Raw genomic sequence first — 18,360 nt, 5'->3', positions numbered from 1 at the left:
TAGCGTCTTGGGGCATGAAAGTCCGCTGGCCGGGCAACGATATAAGTGAAGGTGAAGGTGAAGGCAATGGTAAAGGTAAAGGTAAAGGTCAAGGTAAAACATAGTCACATAAAACTGCATGGTGAATGTCGGCGTTGGGGTAATTTGGTATAGTTGGTTCAAACGTCCATGAGGACGATAAGTACTGCCTGGGCCATGCTTTCGAAGCCCTGGCTTGGAGATGATGCGCTGCCGTCTTGTTCGCTATCAGGGTCATATCGACCTGAAGTTGACATGCACTCTTCCAAGCAGCAATAACCTATGACCTAGAGAGGGATCGAGATCCAACGCTGAGGGTATGCAATTTCGGTTCCCAAGTCTACAGACTCGCATGTTGATGTGACAAGTCTCCACCTATTGCCAACCTCGTTCTCTCAGTATGCAAGTCGACAATTGGGAAGTTCAGAATCAAGGGTGAAAGGAATTTGCTAGTCCGGAACTTGGACAACAGGCCCCTGACGGTGAGTGTTCGGAAGGTACAAGAATGAACGTTGCCGAGACAAGCGGGCTCGAAAAATAAGAGGTCCGATAGTCTTCGGCCACCAGCATCGAGCCAAGATTTGATGAAAGTAAGTGTTTGACTCACACGAGGGTAGTCGAGCTCGTGGCCTCTTGAATTTGTTAGTGTTCCAAGCCGGATCATCAACTTGCCGTAACTTAAGAGCTCCTTCGATCGACATCTGCCAAGCTCATAGTCATTCCTCCTCAAAGCTCAAAGTGCTACCCATTCTAGCCATTCTCCCTATTCTCCCTTGCCTAGCCCCATTACTCGTGGGCAAGTGCCTTGTTGTGCTGCGCAATTACCTTTTGATCCAGATCAACGTGTAATCAACCAATAGCGGAGGTTGTTGTTTAAGCTTCGAAATAAGCTTGTCTTAGCGATCTTCTTGCGCCGGAAGCTGGCGCATCCGTGGTCCTACTCCTCATCGATGCCAAGATACCTTGGCAGCCTTACTTTTGACAGAGGAAAATAACGAGTACTCAGAGTAGGTTGAAGCTTTGCCAGATGCACTATCTAGTACGTACCAAGTCTGGGCTGACGGAGGTGGTCGTTCGCCAATATTAACCGGTGCAGAGCTACACGGGAGCTATGTCCACCATTGCATCTCGTATACGTAACCTTTTTAAGAAAGCATCTCCCATTGACCAGATAGATCCGTTATTGTGTGTTGTTTGGTAGATCAAGATCCCTTGGCGTCGCTCTGCCGTGTGGCTGTGTGACAGGTTAGCTCAACCCCAAGATGCTTGGTAAGTCATCCCAATAAGTTCTGTATGAGGTGTCGCTCAGGCACCTTGGAAAGAATACGGCTTGGCTCATACGTTGCATGCGGTCGAATACCTCAGTGATATCTCCCTACATCGTTTGATTACTATGGCATACCTGCGCACCGAACTATTCTACTTGGTGTATGTTACCATGGATTAGAGGCTTGCCAGGGGCCTCACGATACTACGAACCAATACTGTAATGACGTTGTTACAATGCGCCCAATCTAGGTGTTGTTGAGCCGTCATCGTGTACTGAATTGTCTATAAAACATCTACTCTCCTCGCTGAAATCCTTCACCAGTCTCATCAGTATTCACTCGCAGAGCAACTTTACACCCTAATCTGTAATACCATTCCTCTGTCCTACATTTTCAGCCCAATCCACTGCAAACATGAAATTCTCTCTCTTTGCCGTTGCTCTCAGCACCCTCGCTGCTGCCTCGCCAACTCCTGACATGGAGCATGAGAAGCGCGTCCTTGGTCTCCTTAAGCCTAAGGGTGGCATCCCTTTCACTTTCACTTCTATCTGGGAAGTTCTTGCTACCCCTGATCAGGTTGTTGATGCAGACAACAAGTACACTGGCGGACTGAAGGGCAGCAAGGGCCTCTTCAAGTTTGGCATCAACTCTAACGAAGATGTCATCTGCTATAACATCACCTTGTATGGCTTCCGAGGTGACTACCAGTCTCCCGCCAACACTGCCACCCACATCCACGAGGCTGTCAAGGGCAAGTCTGGGCCTCCACGGTAAGTCGACGACGCAGGCCTGTACACAATTGGAGCTATGAAACGCTGACTTTGTATTAGTATCGCCTTCCCCAACCCCGTCGGCGACGAGAAGAGCCGCAACGCTGTCGGCTGTCTCCAGGGCCCATTCCGCACCGGTGTGATCCAGAACGGCCAAGATACTGGTGTAGGCTTCACTCTCGAACAGATCGAGAAGAACCCCGAGAAGTTCTTCGCCGACTCGCACTCCAGCCTTGCTGTTCCTGGCGCTTTCCGAGGACAGCTCAGCTCAGGCAAGGTGTGCTGAAGGGCTTAGCCCCTTTCCCAAACTTTACTCGATTTGCCTAATGCGCATATGTTTCTAACGGAATTGGATTGTAATACAACTCCGTGTAATATTTACTCTTCCTTTTGTAGAAATAATTCAAAGTCATGGTGGCTTGGAGACGTGTTTGGGTATCGCATAACATGATAATTCATTAATCCATGATATAACCTTAACCTTTGATGCTTGACACCTCAGAATTTGAACTGTGAAAAGAGAATCGTTTATGCTGCAGCCTTCTTCTTCTTTGCCTTGGCCTTCTTCTTGCTCCTGTCTCTGGGCTTCAGGGCTGTCATGCCAGCCTTGCACACATCGGCATACCGCACGTAGAAAGCCTCCAGATCCTCGGGGTTGACGACTGTTGAAAGCTTGGCTTTGTTAGAGCGATCCCTCTTGCCCTTGCCATTTGTTGCCCTGATGATGAGGGGCAGAGGCTTGCCAGGGTGAATATCCGGAGAGGGCTCCTCTTCTGAGGGACTGGGGATGCCCTGACCGTATGTGACTGAGAGTTTTCTTAGCGGAATGAGAGACAGGGCTGATATCAATACTTACGTCGCTTCTGGCTCAAGTAGATGGCGCCATGGTCGCTGCCCTTGCGATGATTGAAGAGCTCACCCAACTTGGCGAAGAACTGTCATGATGTCAGAAACAAAGCTGCTAGACGATCGTTCGGGTCTCTCTTCAGATAGAGAAGGGAATGTAGACTCACCTCGTCATGGCTCATATGAGAGTCAGTCATAGTGATGGGGTATGAGACTGTCAAAAGACGATGTATATTAAGAGATGAGTGTTAGCCTACCAATATTGAGGTTGACATTGTGCCCCGCCATCATGTCCGGGGCTCAAGTGTGGCGTACCAGGCTGTGGCAGCAGGTTGTTCGTGGCTTACCTCGGGCGGTGAGATCGATACCTGAGTTTTAGTGGAAGACTCACCAGCACTCAGGTACCCCTGAGTCTCTTGAAATGTGAAGGTATTTTCTGCCGGCAGAATATATTTTCTGTTCAGCATCATCTTCAAACTAATAGAACAGACTCAAAATATTCAGTTTGTATGAATCTAATCTTAAGGGATAACTCGAATTAATGATCTGATTCATCTGCAATTCTCAGACCACCATTGCGACAAAATTTCCAGAAGATATCGCCGAATCGTAATACTCATCATTGACCGCCTGCTAAATTAGGCACAACCATCATCAAAGATCCAGGATCGTTGCTTAAAATTCAGTCAACCTCAGGATTGTAACCCTGGGGCAACACGGCGCTACCCTTCCACTATACTTCCGGCAAGATGACGTCCGCACCAGAGCTTCAACAGAAGCTCTTCAAGCGTATGGGCTTGGATGTTCCAGAACCCAAACCACAGCGCAATGGACCTAGGAGATCGGGACAGCAGCTGTCAAGAAAAGAGCAACGAAAAGCGCAACGGGTACAGAAGCGAACTCACGTCTACGCAAGAGCAACTCCACAGCGACCACAACATATAAATCATGCTCAGAGAAGATCAAACACAACGCAGAGGAAGGAACAGGCGAACAAACCTCAGTCACGACCTCCAAAGCAGATTAGCGATGATGAAGATGATCTCGAAGACGAGGATGAGGACGATGCTGGAGAAATTTCGTTGGACGAAGACGATGATTTGGATGACCTGATGAAGGACGAAGAAGACGACGAAGAAGATGAAGATGAGGAAGAGGAAAAGAACACAAAAGCTAAGAGTGGGAAGAAGGGTGTTTCGAAGGCCGTGCAGGAGAGACTGGCCCAGGACGACGCCGAGATTGAGGCCTTTGAGCGAAAGCTAGGTATCAAGAAGGGACGAAAATCACTACCTCAGTCTTTCAAGCAGGATGGCCTTGGCGATCTTCTAGGGGACCTTAGCGGCGAAGAAGACGCCAGCGACAACGACAATGACAACAAAAAGAGGAAAAGTGAATATGATGATTGGCTGGCATCAAAGCGAAGAAAGACAGTAGAACCTGCAGGTCGACAAAAGGTCCGCGACATGTCTGAGGATGAGGAAGGAGATGAGGATATGGGTTTGGACGACGAATCTGGAGATGAAGGCGAAGACATGGACCTCATGGATGAAGACGATGAAGATGGAGGTGACTTTGATAATGAGTCATTCGGCGGTTTCGACGACGACGAGGGTGATGCTGCAGACAACACTCCAGCTCAACCGCGACAGAGAGAGAACCCCTATGTCGCGCCCACTACTGGAGTCACGGTTGCGAAATACGTCCCTCCTTCATTACGCAGAGCCGCAAACTCAGAAGAGGAGCGCAAAAGTCGACTAAGGAAACAAGTTCAAGGTTTGATCAATCGTCTTACAGATGCCAACATCTTGTCCATTGTCAAGTCTGTGGAGGAGCTTTACCAAAACAATGCACGTGGTGATGTGACAGATGTTATGACGGATGCGATCATGGCTCAAATTTGCAAGCCGGAGAGCCTCCCTGATCAGTTCTTCGTCCTCACCGGTGGATTTGCCGCTGCTATTTACCGACTTATTGGATCGAGTTTTGGTTCAGTATTAATCCGCCGTATCGTGGAAGATTTTGGCGGTCACTATGAGCAAGCGAGCAAGGAACAAAACGCTGAATCTGCTATTCAAAAGGAAGCCTCGAATATCTTGACACTGCTTTCACAACTTTACGTGTTTGAGGTTGTCACTTGCAAGATCATCTTTGATTACATGGAGAGACTTCTCAGCGACCTCAATGAGATCAACGTGGAACTTCTTCTGCGAATATGCCGCATGGCTGGCCGAATGTTGAAGCAGGATGATCAGCAATCGCTGAAGCACGTCTCTAGCGTTCTTAACCAGTCCGTCTCAAAAGTGGGCTACAGCAATATCTCGGCTCGCACAAAGTTCATGGTTGAAACCATCACCGACCTAACCAAGGGCAAAAAGAAGGCCCGAGGCTTGGACTTTACTGTCGTCTCAGAACATGTACAACGCATGAAGAAGCGTCTTGGTGAGCTCAAGTCTCAATCGCGACGGCTCGATGGCCTTGCTCCTATGGGCGTCGGCTTGGTCGACATAGAGGGAGCTGAGACACGAGGCAAATGGTGGTTGGTTGGTGCCAGTGTACCAACAACTCTCCTAGATAAAAGCAAAAAGGGGCATGTATCTGATGCTGAAATGAGCGATCATGAGGACATGGATATCGTTTTGCCTGATTACCCAAAGAAGGCTCGCGCTCAAGGTTTGAGTGGAACGGCCCAGATTGCAATTTTCACAGCATTGATGACGGCATCCAATTTCGAGCACGCCTACAGACAATTTGTTAACCTGCGGCTTAAGAAGGATGACCAGTTGGCCCTTGCCACTGTCTTAGTGCAATGTGTAGGCAGCGAAATGCAATACAACCCCTACTACGCTCTTGTAGGAGGAAAGGCCTGTCTGAGCAACAGCCGAATCAAGTTTGCGATCCAAGATCGATTATGGAAGATCTTCAGGAGTCTCGGAGAATCCATGTTCGGCGAAGCTCCTGAGGAGGATGAGTCGGCTGATGCTGAGCGCATGAAAGATGAGAGACGCATCACTAATGTGGCCAAGTTCTATGCGGCACTTGTTGCGGATGGAACACTGAATATCGCCATCTTGAAGCCTCTAGAACTTCCTGAGGCGAACCACTGGACATCAATGTTTGTTCAGCTATTCATACTTGCCCTTCTGAAGGAATGCAGGAGCAAGAAAAAGGGCCCAGAGGAAGATATCAAGCTGGAGAAGATCTTTGGTGCTGCCCGAGACTTACCAGGCTTAGCTGCCGGAATACATTGGATGCTACGGAAGAAGGTCCGGAAGACGAAATTGGTCAGCGCAAAGGAGTTGAAAAAGCTGGAGGGCGTTGGCGAGAAGGCGCAGATTATTGTGCGCCCAGCGGCAATAGAAGTGTAGGATATGGATAAGAGTCATAGATAGTCAGGGAGGCGACAATATTACAAAGTTCCTCGGCCTGGTTCAGTCCAGAGTCCAGACTCATGATGTTTATTAGCAATCATCTCGGTGAACCGGCGATGTACTCCGTATGTGAGCGGCTTTATCTTCCAGTGACGTCGGCATCCCGAGGGGCAATTAACGTCCGGCGACCGGGTAGGAACGGGACACGCCGGGTCCTCGGAGGTGCAAGAGACGGGATAAGCTGTGGTTGGGGGCGACATCAGTCTTTGGGGAGAACAGTTTCGGCGTGCGTTGGGACGAAATGCCCGAATTCCCAGGCAAGACTTAGCGTGAACCACCACTGAAACCGGGAATGGATACAAAAGTTGGAGATATAATGCAATGCCATTCGACAACGGGGCCGGAGATATATGTCCAGGGGGCGGTGTTCTCCAACAGGACCTAGCAAAAGCTTTACAGGGCACGCGGAGGGGAGGTGAGGGTGCTGTAGGTGGCTCCCTCACCGAAGAAACGACCAATCGTGTCAACGTGTCGGCTGGCGTCCAGGAAAAAATTACCTGATAAACGGGCGGGCTTCTCTTTGCCGAAGCTCCCTGTAGTGCATTACAGTGCTTTACCTTACTGGACTGACTGCCCTGTGCTTTTTAGACGGGCGAGCTTTGTTGCGGCAACGCCTCAACCTCAACCTCGTCGACTTTTTCTACCTCATCCTCCCCCTTCCTCTCCACAATCCGTCTGCCCTCCATTGTCTTTCCCACACAACTCACATCATGCTTTCCAGTCGTTTAATATCACGAGCTGTTGCTCGCCCGGCTTTCCAGAAGTCTACGTACGTTTATACCACCATGCGCTTTGCGACGAATGGGTCCAGGAGAAGCTTGTTTAAGCCCGCTTCTGTTGGGACCAATCCGTCATCGAGGGGAAAATGGCTCGTCGACTAACAATGTTTCTTCCTGATCGATAGGCTCCCCAGCGTTGTCGCCTCCTCTTCGCTGTCGCGATTCAGCCGTGGATATGCCTCTTCAGCTGGTATGTTACCTCCGAGCTCGTCGGAACACCACCCCGAACAACCCGCTGACCGGAATTTCTTGCAGAAGAGAAGGATCTCGTTGTTATCGGTGGCGGCGTTGCTGGCTACGTCGCTGCTATCAAGGCTGGACAGGAGGGCATGAAGGTTGGTTTTATACGGATACGATCAAGCGGACAGAATTGGCTGACCAGATCTTTTCATCTCATATAGGTTACCTGCATTGAGAAGCGTGGCTCCCTCGGCGGTACCTGCTTGAACGTCGGCTGCATTCCCTCAAAATCTCTCCTCAACAACTCGCATCTCTACCACCAGATCCTCCACGACACCAAGGCCCGCGGTATCGAGGTCGGCGAGGTCAAGCTTAACCTGGCCAACTTCATGAAGGCCAAGGAGACCTCCGTCAGCGGTCTCACCAAGGGTATCGAGTACCTCTTCAAGAAGAACGGCGTTGAGTACATCAAGGGTGCTGGTTCTTTCGTCAACGAGCACGAGATCAAGGTCGACCTCAACGAGGGCGGTGAGACCAGCGTTCGCGGCAAGAACATCCTTATTGCTACTGGTTCCGAGGCCACTCCTTTCCCCGGTCTTGAGATCGACGAGAAGCGCGTCATCACCAGCACTGGTGCTATCGCCCTTGAGCAGGTCCCTGAGACCATGACCGTCATTGGTGGTGGTATCATTGGTCTTGAGATGGCCTCCGTCTGGTCTCGACTTGGCTCCAAGGTCACCATTGTCGAGTTCCTCGGCCAGATTGGTGGCCCAGGTATGGACACTGAGATCGCCAAGAACACCCAGAAGATCCTCAAGAAGCAGGGTCTTGAGTTCAAGCTCAACACCAAGGTTGTCAGCGGTGACAAGTCTGGCGACAAGGTCAAGCTCGAGGTTGACTCTGCCAAGGGTGGCAAGCCCGAATCTGTATGTGTATCAAATCCTATGTTTTGCTTACAGTTCTAACCAACATATCTAGATCGAGTCCGACGTCGTCCTCGTTGCCATTGGTCGACGACCCTACACCGGCGGCCTCGGCCTTGAGAACATTGGCCTCGAGGCTGACGACCGCGGCCGTGTCATCATTGACTCCGAGTACCGAACCAAGATCCCCCACATCCGATGTGTTGGTGATGTCACCTTCGGCCCCATGCTTGCCCACAAGGCTGAGGAGGAGGCTGTTGCCGTTGTCGAGTACATCAAGAAGGGTTACGGCCATGTCAACTATGGTGCCATTCCCTCCGTTATGTACACTCACCCCGAGGTCGCCTGGGTCGGCCAGAGCGAGCAGGACCTGAAGAACCAGAACATCCCTTACCGAGTCGGAACCTTCCCCTTCGTTGCCAACTCCCGAGCCAAGACCAACCAGGACACTGAGGGCATGGTCAAGATGCTCGCTGACCCCGAGACTGACCGCATTCTCGGTGTTCACATCATCGGCCCCAACGCTGGTGAGATGATCGCTGAGGGTACTCTGGCTCTCGAGTACGGTGCTTCCAGCGAGGATATCGCCCGAACCTGCCACGCCCATCCCACACTTGCCGAGGCCTTCAAGGAGGCTGCCATGGCCACCCACGCCAAGGCCATCCATTTCTAAGCAATGCTTGAGCGGTCGAAACTGGTTGGATAAGTTGTTGGGTGCCAATGGCTACAGATGGGTCAAATTGGTACCAGCAGGTCTCTTCTGTGCTCTTTGCGGCGGGAATGGACACTCTTGAATGCATAGACTTGATAGCGCGTCTGTAGTCGCCGAGAACATAACAAAAAAGATGACACAGGGTCAAGAGGAGGCCTCGCAAGGATAGTGCGAACGGGATAGAGCCCGGGGCATCTCGGACTCTGGGTTGTGTAAACTAGTAATAATTATTTCTGTTCAAGCATGATGTATGGAAATCACACGGCAAGATGCTTTGCTTGCGTTCCAAGATTATTAGTTGAGTTCGCAATGCGTGAAAGAAGAATACAAATTATATGATCAATAACTCAAAGTCTATCTTTCGAATTGACTGGCTAAGCCTTTAACTCTTTTACAAAACTTGATTTACAAACTTAGTCAGGGCAAGCTTTAGATCAAAGTATCCAAAAGCTGTGTAACATTGAGAACAAGAACTAGGAAAGAGATAGGTGGCTAAGACCAGCACTCCATTCAGATATTATTCTCATTTTCTCGAACCTATTAGTCAAACCTCTAGTCGTTACTCGAATGAGTCGAATACGAATTCGAGAATGCGTATCGAATACTTTCGACTGACACAGGCCCCTCGAGAGACACTAGACCCGAACCCGTTTGCAACGGTGGGTTTACAAGGTTGTTCAAGTCGAAAGGTTCTTGCGAGGGGATACACCAGATCAGCTCATTCTCGACCAGGAGCCAGCTAGGGATCTGGCTAGCGCTGAGGAATATGAATATAGGTAGTTGATATTCTTCAAACCCCCTTATTGTTATCGACCCTTTTCAAGTTGTAGCTGGCAGTGAAAGCATCAATTGACTTACGCTGTTGTGAGTGATGGAGAATGCAAAGCATCTGAGCTCACCAATCGGCGAATGCGGGTTCTTAGGAACCCGAGGACCTTCACAATAACGGAAATACGGATGTCAATCGTTGTCACTGATCAAAAGCAACATGGTATTGGTGATCCATGGTGCTTTGCTCTGCATATCTCCACCAGGTTGGAGATCCTGTGTCTCGATTGAGTAACCGCTGCCTATATCTAATTTTGGTGCCTAGATTCAGGAACAGAGACTTACGTATGGAGCGAGCCTTTTGTGACAGGAATGCTGAAATCAGGGACCTAGGAATGTATGAGATGGAAGCTTGTAAGTCAATGTTGACAAGGGACCTTTGTTTTGAGGTTTCCAACTGGTGGCGGGGTAAATCATTACCTGTCTATCCCCAATTCCACTTCAGCCCCTCCGTTACAGCGGAGAGATTGGGCCATTTTGACAGAAGTGAGGTGTGCTACCAGCTGCGCCGCTCCACCACTGCCGGTGCTAGGAAATGGCACGCACTTCGCTGAAGGAACTGATAAGATGCGGTGAATTGAGCTGCATATGATTCGACCGCAAGCTTAAATCGGCCCCTTTTTAACTTAAACATTTAAATCTTGAATACTCCCACATTCATCCCTCGCTTGGAGACACCCAGCCCTGGACAATTCTGTTGTTTGGTGCAGCAGAGTCCTCCACATTCTTTCTGGCAGTTTTGTTGTCTGTTTTTGCCTCTGTTTCAATCTGTCCTTCGCTATGGCCCATAGCGCTATCGTTACAGGCCTGCCGCCTCTGGCAGGTAATGCGCCTGAGAAGACACCGAAGCTTATGACCAGGGACGAGATTGAAGCCTTGATCGCTGAAGGCAAGCATGTCGCTATATTCCATAACCAGGTCATCAAGATGGATGCTTGGATGCCCTATCACCCCGGAGGTGACAAGGCTATGCTTCACATGGTGGGCAAGGATGCTTCTGATGAAATCGATGCGTAGGCCACAAGCAAATCCAGCGTCTAGAGGGTCAATGCTAATCCGATGACTAGTCTACACTGTTTCGAGACACGCCAGAAAGTCCTGCGCTATCGCATCGGTCGAATTGAAGGGACTTGGGAGAACTTCCTGCCGCCTATCCAGGGAGGCGTTTACCGTACAGACGAAGAGATCGAACGAGCTAATGCCGAGGGCGAACCCCACAAAGACCAAGACTCGAGCGCTCCGTCAACTCGTGTCCCATCACCAGTCTTCGACGAGGAAGAGACCGCCGGAGTAAGACAGCGAAAGACCAACAAGAAGGATGGAGCTCGGGCGCCCTCGATATCATCTGCCTCCAGCGTAGAAGAGCCAGATCTAGATGGCATGTCGTATCTTGATACCATCACTCGCGAACATATCAGTCTCGACCTCGACAAGTACCCTCCTCCTGACAAGGAAACACAAGCCAAGATCGTTGCCAAATATCGCGAGCTCCACCAGAAGGTCTATGACACAGGGCTTTACAACTGCAACTACAAGGCCTATGGAATCGAATTCATTCGATACACTGCATTGGCGATCGGCTCAGCTTTCTGCCTCCGTCACGAATGGTACGCTCTAAGCGCCTTTCTCTTGGGCGCCCTTTGGCATCAACTCTCATTCACAGTCCATGATGCTGGGCATATGGGTATTACCCATAGCTACTTCATTGATTCTTGCATCGGAGCCCTGATCGCCGACTTTATGGGAGGTCTGTCGATAGGATGGTGGAAGCGCAACCACAACGTGCACCACGTTATCACCAATGCCCCGGAGCACGACCCTGATATTGAGCACATGCCTCTCTTTGCCGTCTCTCACCGTCTCCTAGGCAGCTTGAGATCAACATACTACGAGAGAGTCATGGCCTATGATGCTGTGGCAAAGGTTCTGCTTAGAGTTCAGGCCTGGACTTACTACCCGTTGCTTGCACTGGCTCGTTTCAACCTCTACCGACTCTCATGGGACCACCTCATCATGGGCCGAGGTCCAAAGAAGGGACCTGGCTTGGTTATCTGGTGGCTTGAGATCATTGGACAGGTTTTCTTCTGGACCTGGTTCGGCTATGGTCTGGTATATAACCTCCTCCCTGACAACTGGACCCGATTCTACTTTGTCATGATCAGCAACATCACCGCCTCGCCTCTTCATGTTCAGATTGTCCTGTCTCACTTTGCCATGAGCACAGTTGAGCTGGGGCCTCAGGAGTCGTTCCCGCAGAGACAGCTCCGAACCACTATGGACATCGATTGTCCTGAGTGGCTTGACTTCTTCCATGGTGGTCTTCAGTTCCAGGTTATTCACCATCTCTTCCCTCGCGTACCCCGTCATAATCTGCGTGCGACACAGAAGCTCGTCCAGGAGTTCTGTGACGAGGTCAACATCCCTTACGCGTTGTATGGGTTCGCCAACGGCAACCAGCAGGTTATTGGAAGGCTGGCAGAGGTTTCCCGACAGGCGGCGATCCTTGCTAAGTGCCAGCAGGCGATTCAGAACGGTGACCTTTCAGGCCATCACCATTAGACGAAATACGACCGACAGACTGGCATTTTGCTGTATATATCTGTGCCAGTTTCTGCTTGCAAAATCGTCAAAAGTTTTGCTTAGATTAGACCGATGGGAACTGTCATGCTAGATCGTTTGCGAGGTATAATGATGAATTTATGAATGTTTCTGTCTCACTTTCTCTTCTTGTTGACAATCGTGATCTTGTCTTAGACATTGAGATGTATCACCTCCACAAAGTGTGGTTGTTGGCTAGGTTGGAAGCAAGCTCTGTTCTGTGCAGGACAGTCTGTGGGCAAGTCTTGGTCTAGAAGCTCATAAAGTCCGGAGTTGTAAGACTTGGGTTTGGATAAACAACAAGTGCCTCGCGTGTGCGACGGATAGTACAACCTACGAGCATCGAATTTCTTGCTGGGCCATCTGGAGAATTGAGCTGGTTGATTTAGGTATTGGAGTAATGTATGGCTCTCTTCAGATGATAGAAGTTGTTTGGGCATTACAGGCTTGAGGCCTCTTATTAACCTCAGTGAGTCTGGGTCACATGGTGAGTTGTAAGCCGTAGTGATGAAATGTGCCCTTAGCCTCGCCGAAGGAGTTCCTTTGAGGCTTTAGCATTGGGCAGATGAAGAACCGGGCTTGCCGCCCATCACATGGGCCAGTGGTGGTAGTTAAGTGACGTCGATTTGTCGCACGAGGGGTCGTCATGATGAGGGGCAGAAAGCATAAAGCCTGGAAGCGTTTTATTCTTGGACGCGTGCATATTTCATGAGAACGACATTTCGATCTTCATGCGAGTTGATTTGATTATGCATGTTCTAGAATGGACTTGTTATTGACACTGATGATGGTATAAGAGTAGACATGTATTGCTTTAGATTTTGATAGAGTTAGTGCAAGCCTCGTTCATGCAGGCAGCAAGCTGATAGAGTCAACGATTGATAGCAAGTACTCTTGATAGATTTTTCTATAAACAAACAAATGAATCTCAAGGTTCAGCAGGTTGAAACACAAAAGTAGACGCGTTCGTACATCAGATCACGAGCACGGAGTACAAAGTCCTAAAAGGTGGGCGTCACCCAAAAGTCGAGACTCGTGGGGCTTTAGTGGGGGGTTGGCAGCTCTCCTCCTTCCCTGTCCAGGTTACCATACAGTGCGTGGATGGAAGCAAGATTCCCTGCTCCATCTCAAACGAGCCAACCACTTTGAAACTTAATTCCTACCTACGACAACAACTCCAAGCTTAAACCAAGCTCTACTTTTCTTTACCACTTCCAAGGGACTCTCGTTCGTTCTTATTCTGTCATCATTAGATATCTGTCACCCCTATCTGCCTCCACTGAGCAAGCAAGCTACCTACCGCCATCTCGTCGCGCCTAGCGGACGATGTGAATGAGCTACAGCTATGGATGCCAACATCCAGCGGGCCCTTAATGATAAGCTCTACGACAAACGTAAGATCGGGGCTCTCGAGTATGTCTCACTTCCCATCACAGATATGCATTATATTCCCAGGCATTTTATTGATAGCTCTCTGCTTTCACCTTCGCCAAGAGGTCACACCTCGGTCCGACGACTTACTACCATTACTTTCAAGCTTCATAGATGCAAATGCTGACTTTCATATCACAGGCTTGAACGTGTAATTCGAGATCTTGTCAGTGTCAAGGACTATCAACGAGTTCATGATATTCTGGAGCAGCTGTGCAACGACTATGCGTACGCTGTGCATCAGCCTCATGCTAGAAATGGTGGTTTAATAGGCCTGGCTGCTGCCGCTATTGCCCTGGGTCCAGTACGTTTCAACCTACGAGATCTTCTCGTCTCAATGCTAGATGCCTTCTCAGAAGAGATCTAGTACCTCAGTCTTCCCCTAGAGCCTACATCTAAATTTCAAGCCAGGAACTACCTAGATATCTCGCCAAGATCGTCCCCCCTGTCCTGGCATGTTTCACCGACCAAGATGCAAGAGTAAGGTATTATGCTTGCGAGGCCATGTATAATATAGCCAAGGTTGCAAAGGGAGAAATATTGGTGTATTTTAATAGTATCTTTGATCAGCTTTGCAAGGTATGTTGTCCCTTCCGGTCTTCATATTTGATAAGTCAACCATTCTAATATGCTCGGCTTTCCAGCTTGGGGCGGACTCGGAGCTGTCAGTCAAAAACGGAGCGGAACTGTTGGATCGACTCGTAAAAGATATTGTATCTGAGTCTGCTGCTTCATACGTCTCTATTCTCGAGGCACCGCCGGAGTTCGATGGCGATGATAAGGTATCGCTAGGCGAGAACTCCCACTTGCCTACAGCGTTCTCCCTCCCTCGATTTATTCCACTCTTGAAAGAGCGCATATGGGTCATTAATCCTTTCACTCGGCAATTTCTCGTGGGCTGGATCACGTTGCTCGATTCTATACCCGACTTGGAGCTTGTCACATATCTCCCGGACTTCCTTGGAGGCCTTCTCAAGTTCCTATCCGACCAGAATTCGGACGTGAGGGTCGCCACGCAAACCTGCTTGGATAAGTTTTTGAACGAGATCAAACGCATTGCACGTATCAAAAAGGGCATATTGGAAAGCAAACGCTCTAAGGAGGGTGCCAAGCGGAAACGACAGGACTCGATCGATAGCGAATCGATAAACCCCGACTTCGAGGAAGGAGATGAGCTCGACTCGAACGCCGCACTCGATGATGATGATGACGGCAGTGGAGAGGATTGGATTCCTGGTCAAGATGTCGAGATAAACTACAAGGAGATCCTTCAGATACTCACTGCCACGCTGGATTCCCCTCTAGGTTTGTTACTCTTGAACTTCCTTGGATACGGCTGACACGTTATCAGAGGAGGATTGTCTCCTCGAATCACTTAGATGGGTTGTTGAATTTCTAGATATTTGTCCCGAAGAAGTCCTTCCCTTTACGCCCAAGATCCTCGCCCATATGCTTCCAGCTATGGCCAGCACCAAAGAAACCATCCATCAAGCAGCAACCCGGGTCAACACATGCCTGATGGACTATGTCGTTTCACTTTCCGACGACTCGGAGTTGAGTCAACCGCCGCCTCCTGCTCAGCCGCCTCAACACCTCTCGACCTCTCGACTGCCAGTTCTCGGAGAAAAGGGGACCGAGGGCAACAACAGCAACAGGGCATCCCTATCAAGCTCCAGAGACCTCGATCTTCGTAGTCCTACACCTGCTCAAGGCCGCTCGATATCGACTCCTGCTGATATCAACATTACGCAGACACAAGCCGATCTGGACTACGCCGCCGCCGTCAACTCTTTGACTCTCCTCTTCCTCAACGACCATGAAGCGACCCGGGTGGCGGCCTTGACGTGGCTTATTATGCTACACAGGAAAGCTCCCCGAAAGGTCCTCGCTTTCAACGATGGCACGTTCCCAGCATTGCTGAAGACATTATCCGATCCCTCAGACGCCGTAGTTACCAAGGATCTTCAGCTTCTCTCACAAATCTCAAGGAATACAGAGGACGACTACTTTGCAAATTTCATGGTCAATCTCTTGCAGCTTTTCTCAACAGATCGAAAGCTGCTTGAAACTCGAGGAAATCTCATTATCCGGCAACTGTGTTTAAGCTTGAGCCCGGAGAGGATTTACAGGACACTAGCAGACTGCATCGAGAAAGAGGAAGACGTCGAATTTGCAAGCATAATGGTGCAGAACCTCAACAACAACCTCATTACTGCTCCACAGCTAGCAGACGTTCGAAAAAGATTACGAAACCTTGAAACAAAGGTAGGAGAACGCCTCCTACGCTACAATTTAAGACAAGAATACTGACAACTTCAAGGATGGTCAAACGCTATTCGTGGCATTGTTTCGATCATGGTGCTATAATGCTGTCGCTACCTTCTCACTTTGCTTGCTCGCCCAGGCCTATGAGCAAGCTTACAACTTGCTGCAGATCTTGTAAGCCCAGGTGCAACAGAATATGCTACTTAAACTGACACGTTCCAGCGGCGAATTGGACATGACAGTCAACATGCTCATTCAAGTAGATAAGCTAGTACAGCTTATTGAGTCACCCGTCTTCACTTGTAAGCGTAGTCCCCATCATACACTTGTCGTACCCGAACTAACAACCCGTCCAGACTTACGACTACAGCTCCTGGAACCTGAGAAGTACCCATACTTATACAAGTGCATGTATGGCATTCTCATGCTTCTACCACAGTCCTCGGCATTCGCTGCGCTGAAGAACAGACTCAACAGTGTCAGCTCTATAGGTTATCTACATGCGGCACCTCGAACGTAAGTTGAAGATTGCTTTGTAGTGGGCGTGTTGGGCGAGGATTGCTTAGCTCTTGACTCCCAGCGAGATGTACCGGCTTTTGTGGCAAGCTAACCTGTGGACAGGGCTCCTCCAACTACAAGTAGCTCCAATTTTGACAGACCCAATCGACTCAAGAGCAGGGAAGATGGGAACATACGATGGGTTGAACTCCTGGAAAAGTTCCGAAGTGTGCAGGAACGAGCTAGACGCGCGCAGCGTCAGAACAACATGGACGGTGACGAAATACCACCAATGGGAGTCAGTGAACTCCGCATTGGCGACGGAGCGGTAGATGTCAAAGGCAAGGAGACACGGGGTGTCGGCTTGCAAACGATTCCCCAGAAAGAGCCAGCGCCCGCTCCTCCGGTGCCGGCCAAAAGAATAGGGTTGGGTAGACAGTTTGGAAGATTGGGTGGCGCCGTGGCAGGTAAAGGGCGGCGAAACCCATAGCGACTGATTCCAGTTTGGTTATATAGGTATTGAGCGTTATTTGTCAGGTGTGTCGACTTGATGCGGAAGTAGAGTTGGCAGTGTTCAAGGTTCATTAATGTATAGTATCAGGCCAAGGATCAAATAAGACAAACTCAGCGTCGTCGCTTAACAGGACTTTCACGTTCCACTAAGCCTTCAAAGACAGCATCACGCTGCGATTCTACGGAACGTAGCTGATCTCGGAGCTCTTCGAGTTCTGCTCTGGCCATGTCTGGATTGCTAGGAAGACCTTGAAACGTGGCCAGCTGGAGGTCAAGCTCCTTCTTTCGTGACAACACTGACAAGTATTCTTGCTCGTCGCGAGCGAGGTCGGCAACGGTTGGGTGCGAGGAGTCGGTGGATGTAGCCAGAGCAGCAACCTTGTCTTGAAGCTCAGGTAGTTTGGCGGACAATGCCTTGACCTTGCGCTGCATGTCGAGGTTCTGCTTGGCCAAATGTGCCGGAGGCCGATAGTCGTCTCTCTGTAGCTCTTTGAAAAGTTCCTTGATACGAGCTGCTTCATCGTCTATATGTTTATGGAGAACCTCGACGCGGGCCTTCATCTGTTCAGCATCGTGGATGCTTGCCTGAAGTTGGCACATGCGCTGGCCTAGTGTGTCGGGCTCTGGGAAAGCGACTCCGAGTTGAAGAGTCATATCGGCCATAGCATCAAGAGCGGTGTGGCCATCGGTAGGTAGATTGTGTTCTACGGCTTCAATGAGGCCTTCCCTCAGTGGCCGGCTAGTTTTGTCGATCTTCCTCCCAGAGTCGGTGAGCTCCTGCAAAGCAGTTGCTTCAGACTTAGCCACCAGGTTGCGCTCATCATCGGCAGCTTCGTTGACAGAGGCGAGAGCTAATAGGGCTTTAAGGGTGTCGTTGTTGCGCTCGAAAGACGGGACCGGTCGAGGGTGAAATTTGGAGGAGAGCCAGGCGTCAACATAGGACCAATCGCGGGCGGTGGAAGCCGCGATACGAGCAACCGAGGGAGAGAAAATGGCCGAATCTTGACTGAGGAGACGATGGTGGGCCATGATTGAGTGCGCCAGAGAACAAGTGAATGAATCTCTCTGTTTTGAATCAAGGAGCGGATTTGGTGTGCAATTCTCCAAGTTTGAGGTGCATCAACAAAACAATCAATGGCGGTCGAGACAGTGACGCCACAGAACAACCTACCTGTATCCTAGCTGCAGCCCGTGCCTGTCGTTCCCGGTCTCTGTCAATTCATTGATTTGATGGTAGGAACCCCTGCAACTGCAACAGCAGAAGTGATTCGGTCCCTGAGTGTACTAAGTTATAGTGCCCGCC

General features: G+C 49.9%; 7 protein-coding genes across 7 annotated transcripts; 5 read left to right on the top strand and 2 right to left on the bottom strand.

The window, feature by feature from the left end:
- Nucleotides 1-1,700: 1,700 nt before the first annotated feature.
- FOBCDRAFT_197048 (uncharacterized protein) lies at nt 1,701-2,342 on the top strand (the record flags this gene model as incomplete). Its single annotated transcript, XM_031173747.2, has 2 exons — nt 1,701-2,056; nt 2,117-2,342. 2 exons carry the CDS (start codon nt 1,701-1,703, stop codon nt 2,340-2,342), a joined length of 582 nt encoding a protein of 193 aa, XP_031050532.2.
- A 90-nt stretch (nt 2,343-2,432) lies between these two features.
- Nucleotides 2,433-3,213, bottom strand: FOBCDRAFT_215130 (signal recognition particle, SRP9/SRP14 subunit). The gene is made up of 3 exons (XM_031173746.3): nt 3,070-3,213; nt 2,913-2,991; nt 2,433-2,862 (listed from the first exon to the last, which is right to left on the bottom strand). The coding sequence occupies exons 1-3, from the start codon at nt 3,097-3,099 to the stop codon at nt 2,585-2,587; spliced, it is 387 nt and encodes a 128-aa protein (XP_031050531.2). The 5' UTR covers nt 3,100-3,213; the 3' UTR covers nt 2,433-2,584.
- A 344-nt stretch (nt 3,214-3,557) lies between these two features.
- FOBCDRAFT_215129 (uncharacterized protein) lies at nt 3,558-6,375 on the top strand. The gene has a single exon (XM_031173745.3). It carries the CDS (start codon nt 3,652-3,654, stop codon nt 6,265-6,267), a length of 2,616 nt encoding a protein of 871 aa, XP_031050530.2. The 5' UTR covers nt 3,558-3,651; the 3' UTR covers nt 6,268-6,375.
- Nucleotides 6,376-7,040: 665 nt separating this feature from the next.
- FOBCDRAFT_197045 (uncharacterized protein) lies at nt 7,041-8,885 on the top strand (the record flags this gene model as incomplete). Its single annotated transcript, XM_031173743.2, has 5 exons — nt 7,041-7,099; nt 7,235-7,299; nt 7,365-7,444; nt 7,511-8,215; nt 8,268-8,885. 5 exons carry the CDS (start codon nt 7,041-7,043, stop codon nt 8,883-8,885), a joined length of 1,527 nt encoding a protein of 508 aa, XP_031050528.1.
- A 1,427-nt stretch (nt 8,886-10,312) lies between these two features.
- Nucleotides 10,313-12,469, top strand: FOBCDRAFT_155231 (fatty acid desaturase-domain-containing protein). Its single transcript, XM_031173742.3, has 2 exons — nt 10,313-10,765; nt 10,820-12,469. Exons 1-2 carry the CDS (start codon nt 10,533-10,535, stop codon nt 12,309-12,311), a joined length of 1,725 nt encoding a protein of 574 aa, XP_031050527.1. The 5' UTR covers nt 10,313-10,532; the 3' UTR covers nt 12,312-12,469.
- Nucleotides 12,470-13,518: 1,049 nt separating this feature from the next.
- On the top strand, nt 13,519-17,101 carry FOBCDRAFT_15828 (vacuolar protein 14 C-terminal Fig4p binding-domain-containing protein). The gene is made up of 9 exons (XM_031173735.3): nt 13,519-13,763; nt 13,923-14,085; nt 14,193-14,360; nt 14,426-15,086; nt 15,133-16,046; nt 16,102-16,220; nt 16,269-16,348; nt 16,403-16,562; nt 16,668-17,101. Exons 1-9 carry the CDS (start codon nt 13,696-13,698, stop codon nt 17,032-17,034), a joined length of 2,700 nt encoding a protein of 899 aa, XP_031050520.1. The 5' UTR covers nt 13,519-13,695; the 3' UTR covers nt 17,035-17,101.
- On the bottom strand, nt 17,023-18,178 carry FOBCDRAFT_15833 (uncharacterized protein). Its single transcript, XM_031173733.3, has one exon. It carries the CDS (start codon nt 18,084-18,086, stop codon nt 17,169-17,171), a length of 918 nt encoding a protein of 305 aa, XP_031050518.2. The 5' UTR covers nt 18,087-18,178; the 3' UTR covers nt 17,023-17,168.
- Between the last annotated feature and the right edge of the window lie 182 nt (nt 18,179-18,360).

Source organism: Fusarium oxysporum, chromosome II (assembly GCF_013085055.1).
Source record: "Fusarium oxysporum Fo47 chromosome II, complete sequence".
NCBI classification, from domain to species: Eukaryota; Fungi; Ascomycota; class Sordariomycetes; order Hypocreales; family Nectriaceae; genus Fusarium; species Fusarium oxysporum.
Note: the sequence above shows the minus strand (reverse complement) of the source record. Positions and strands in the feature narration are given on the sequence as shown.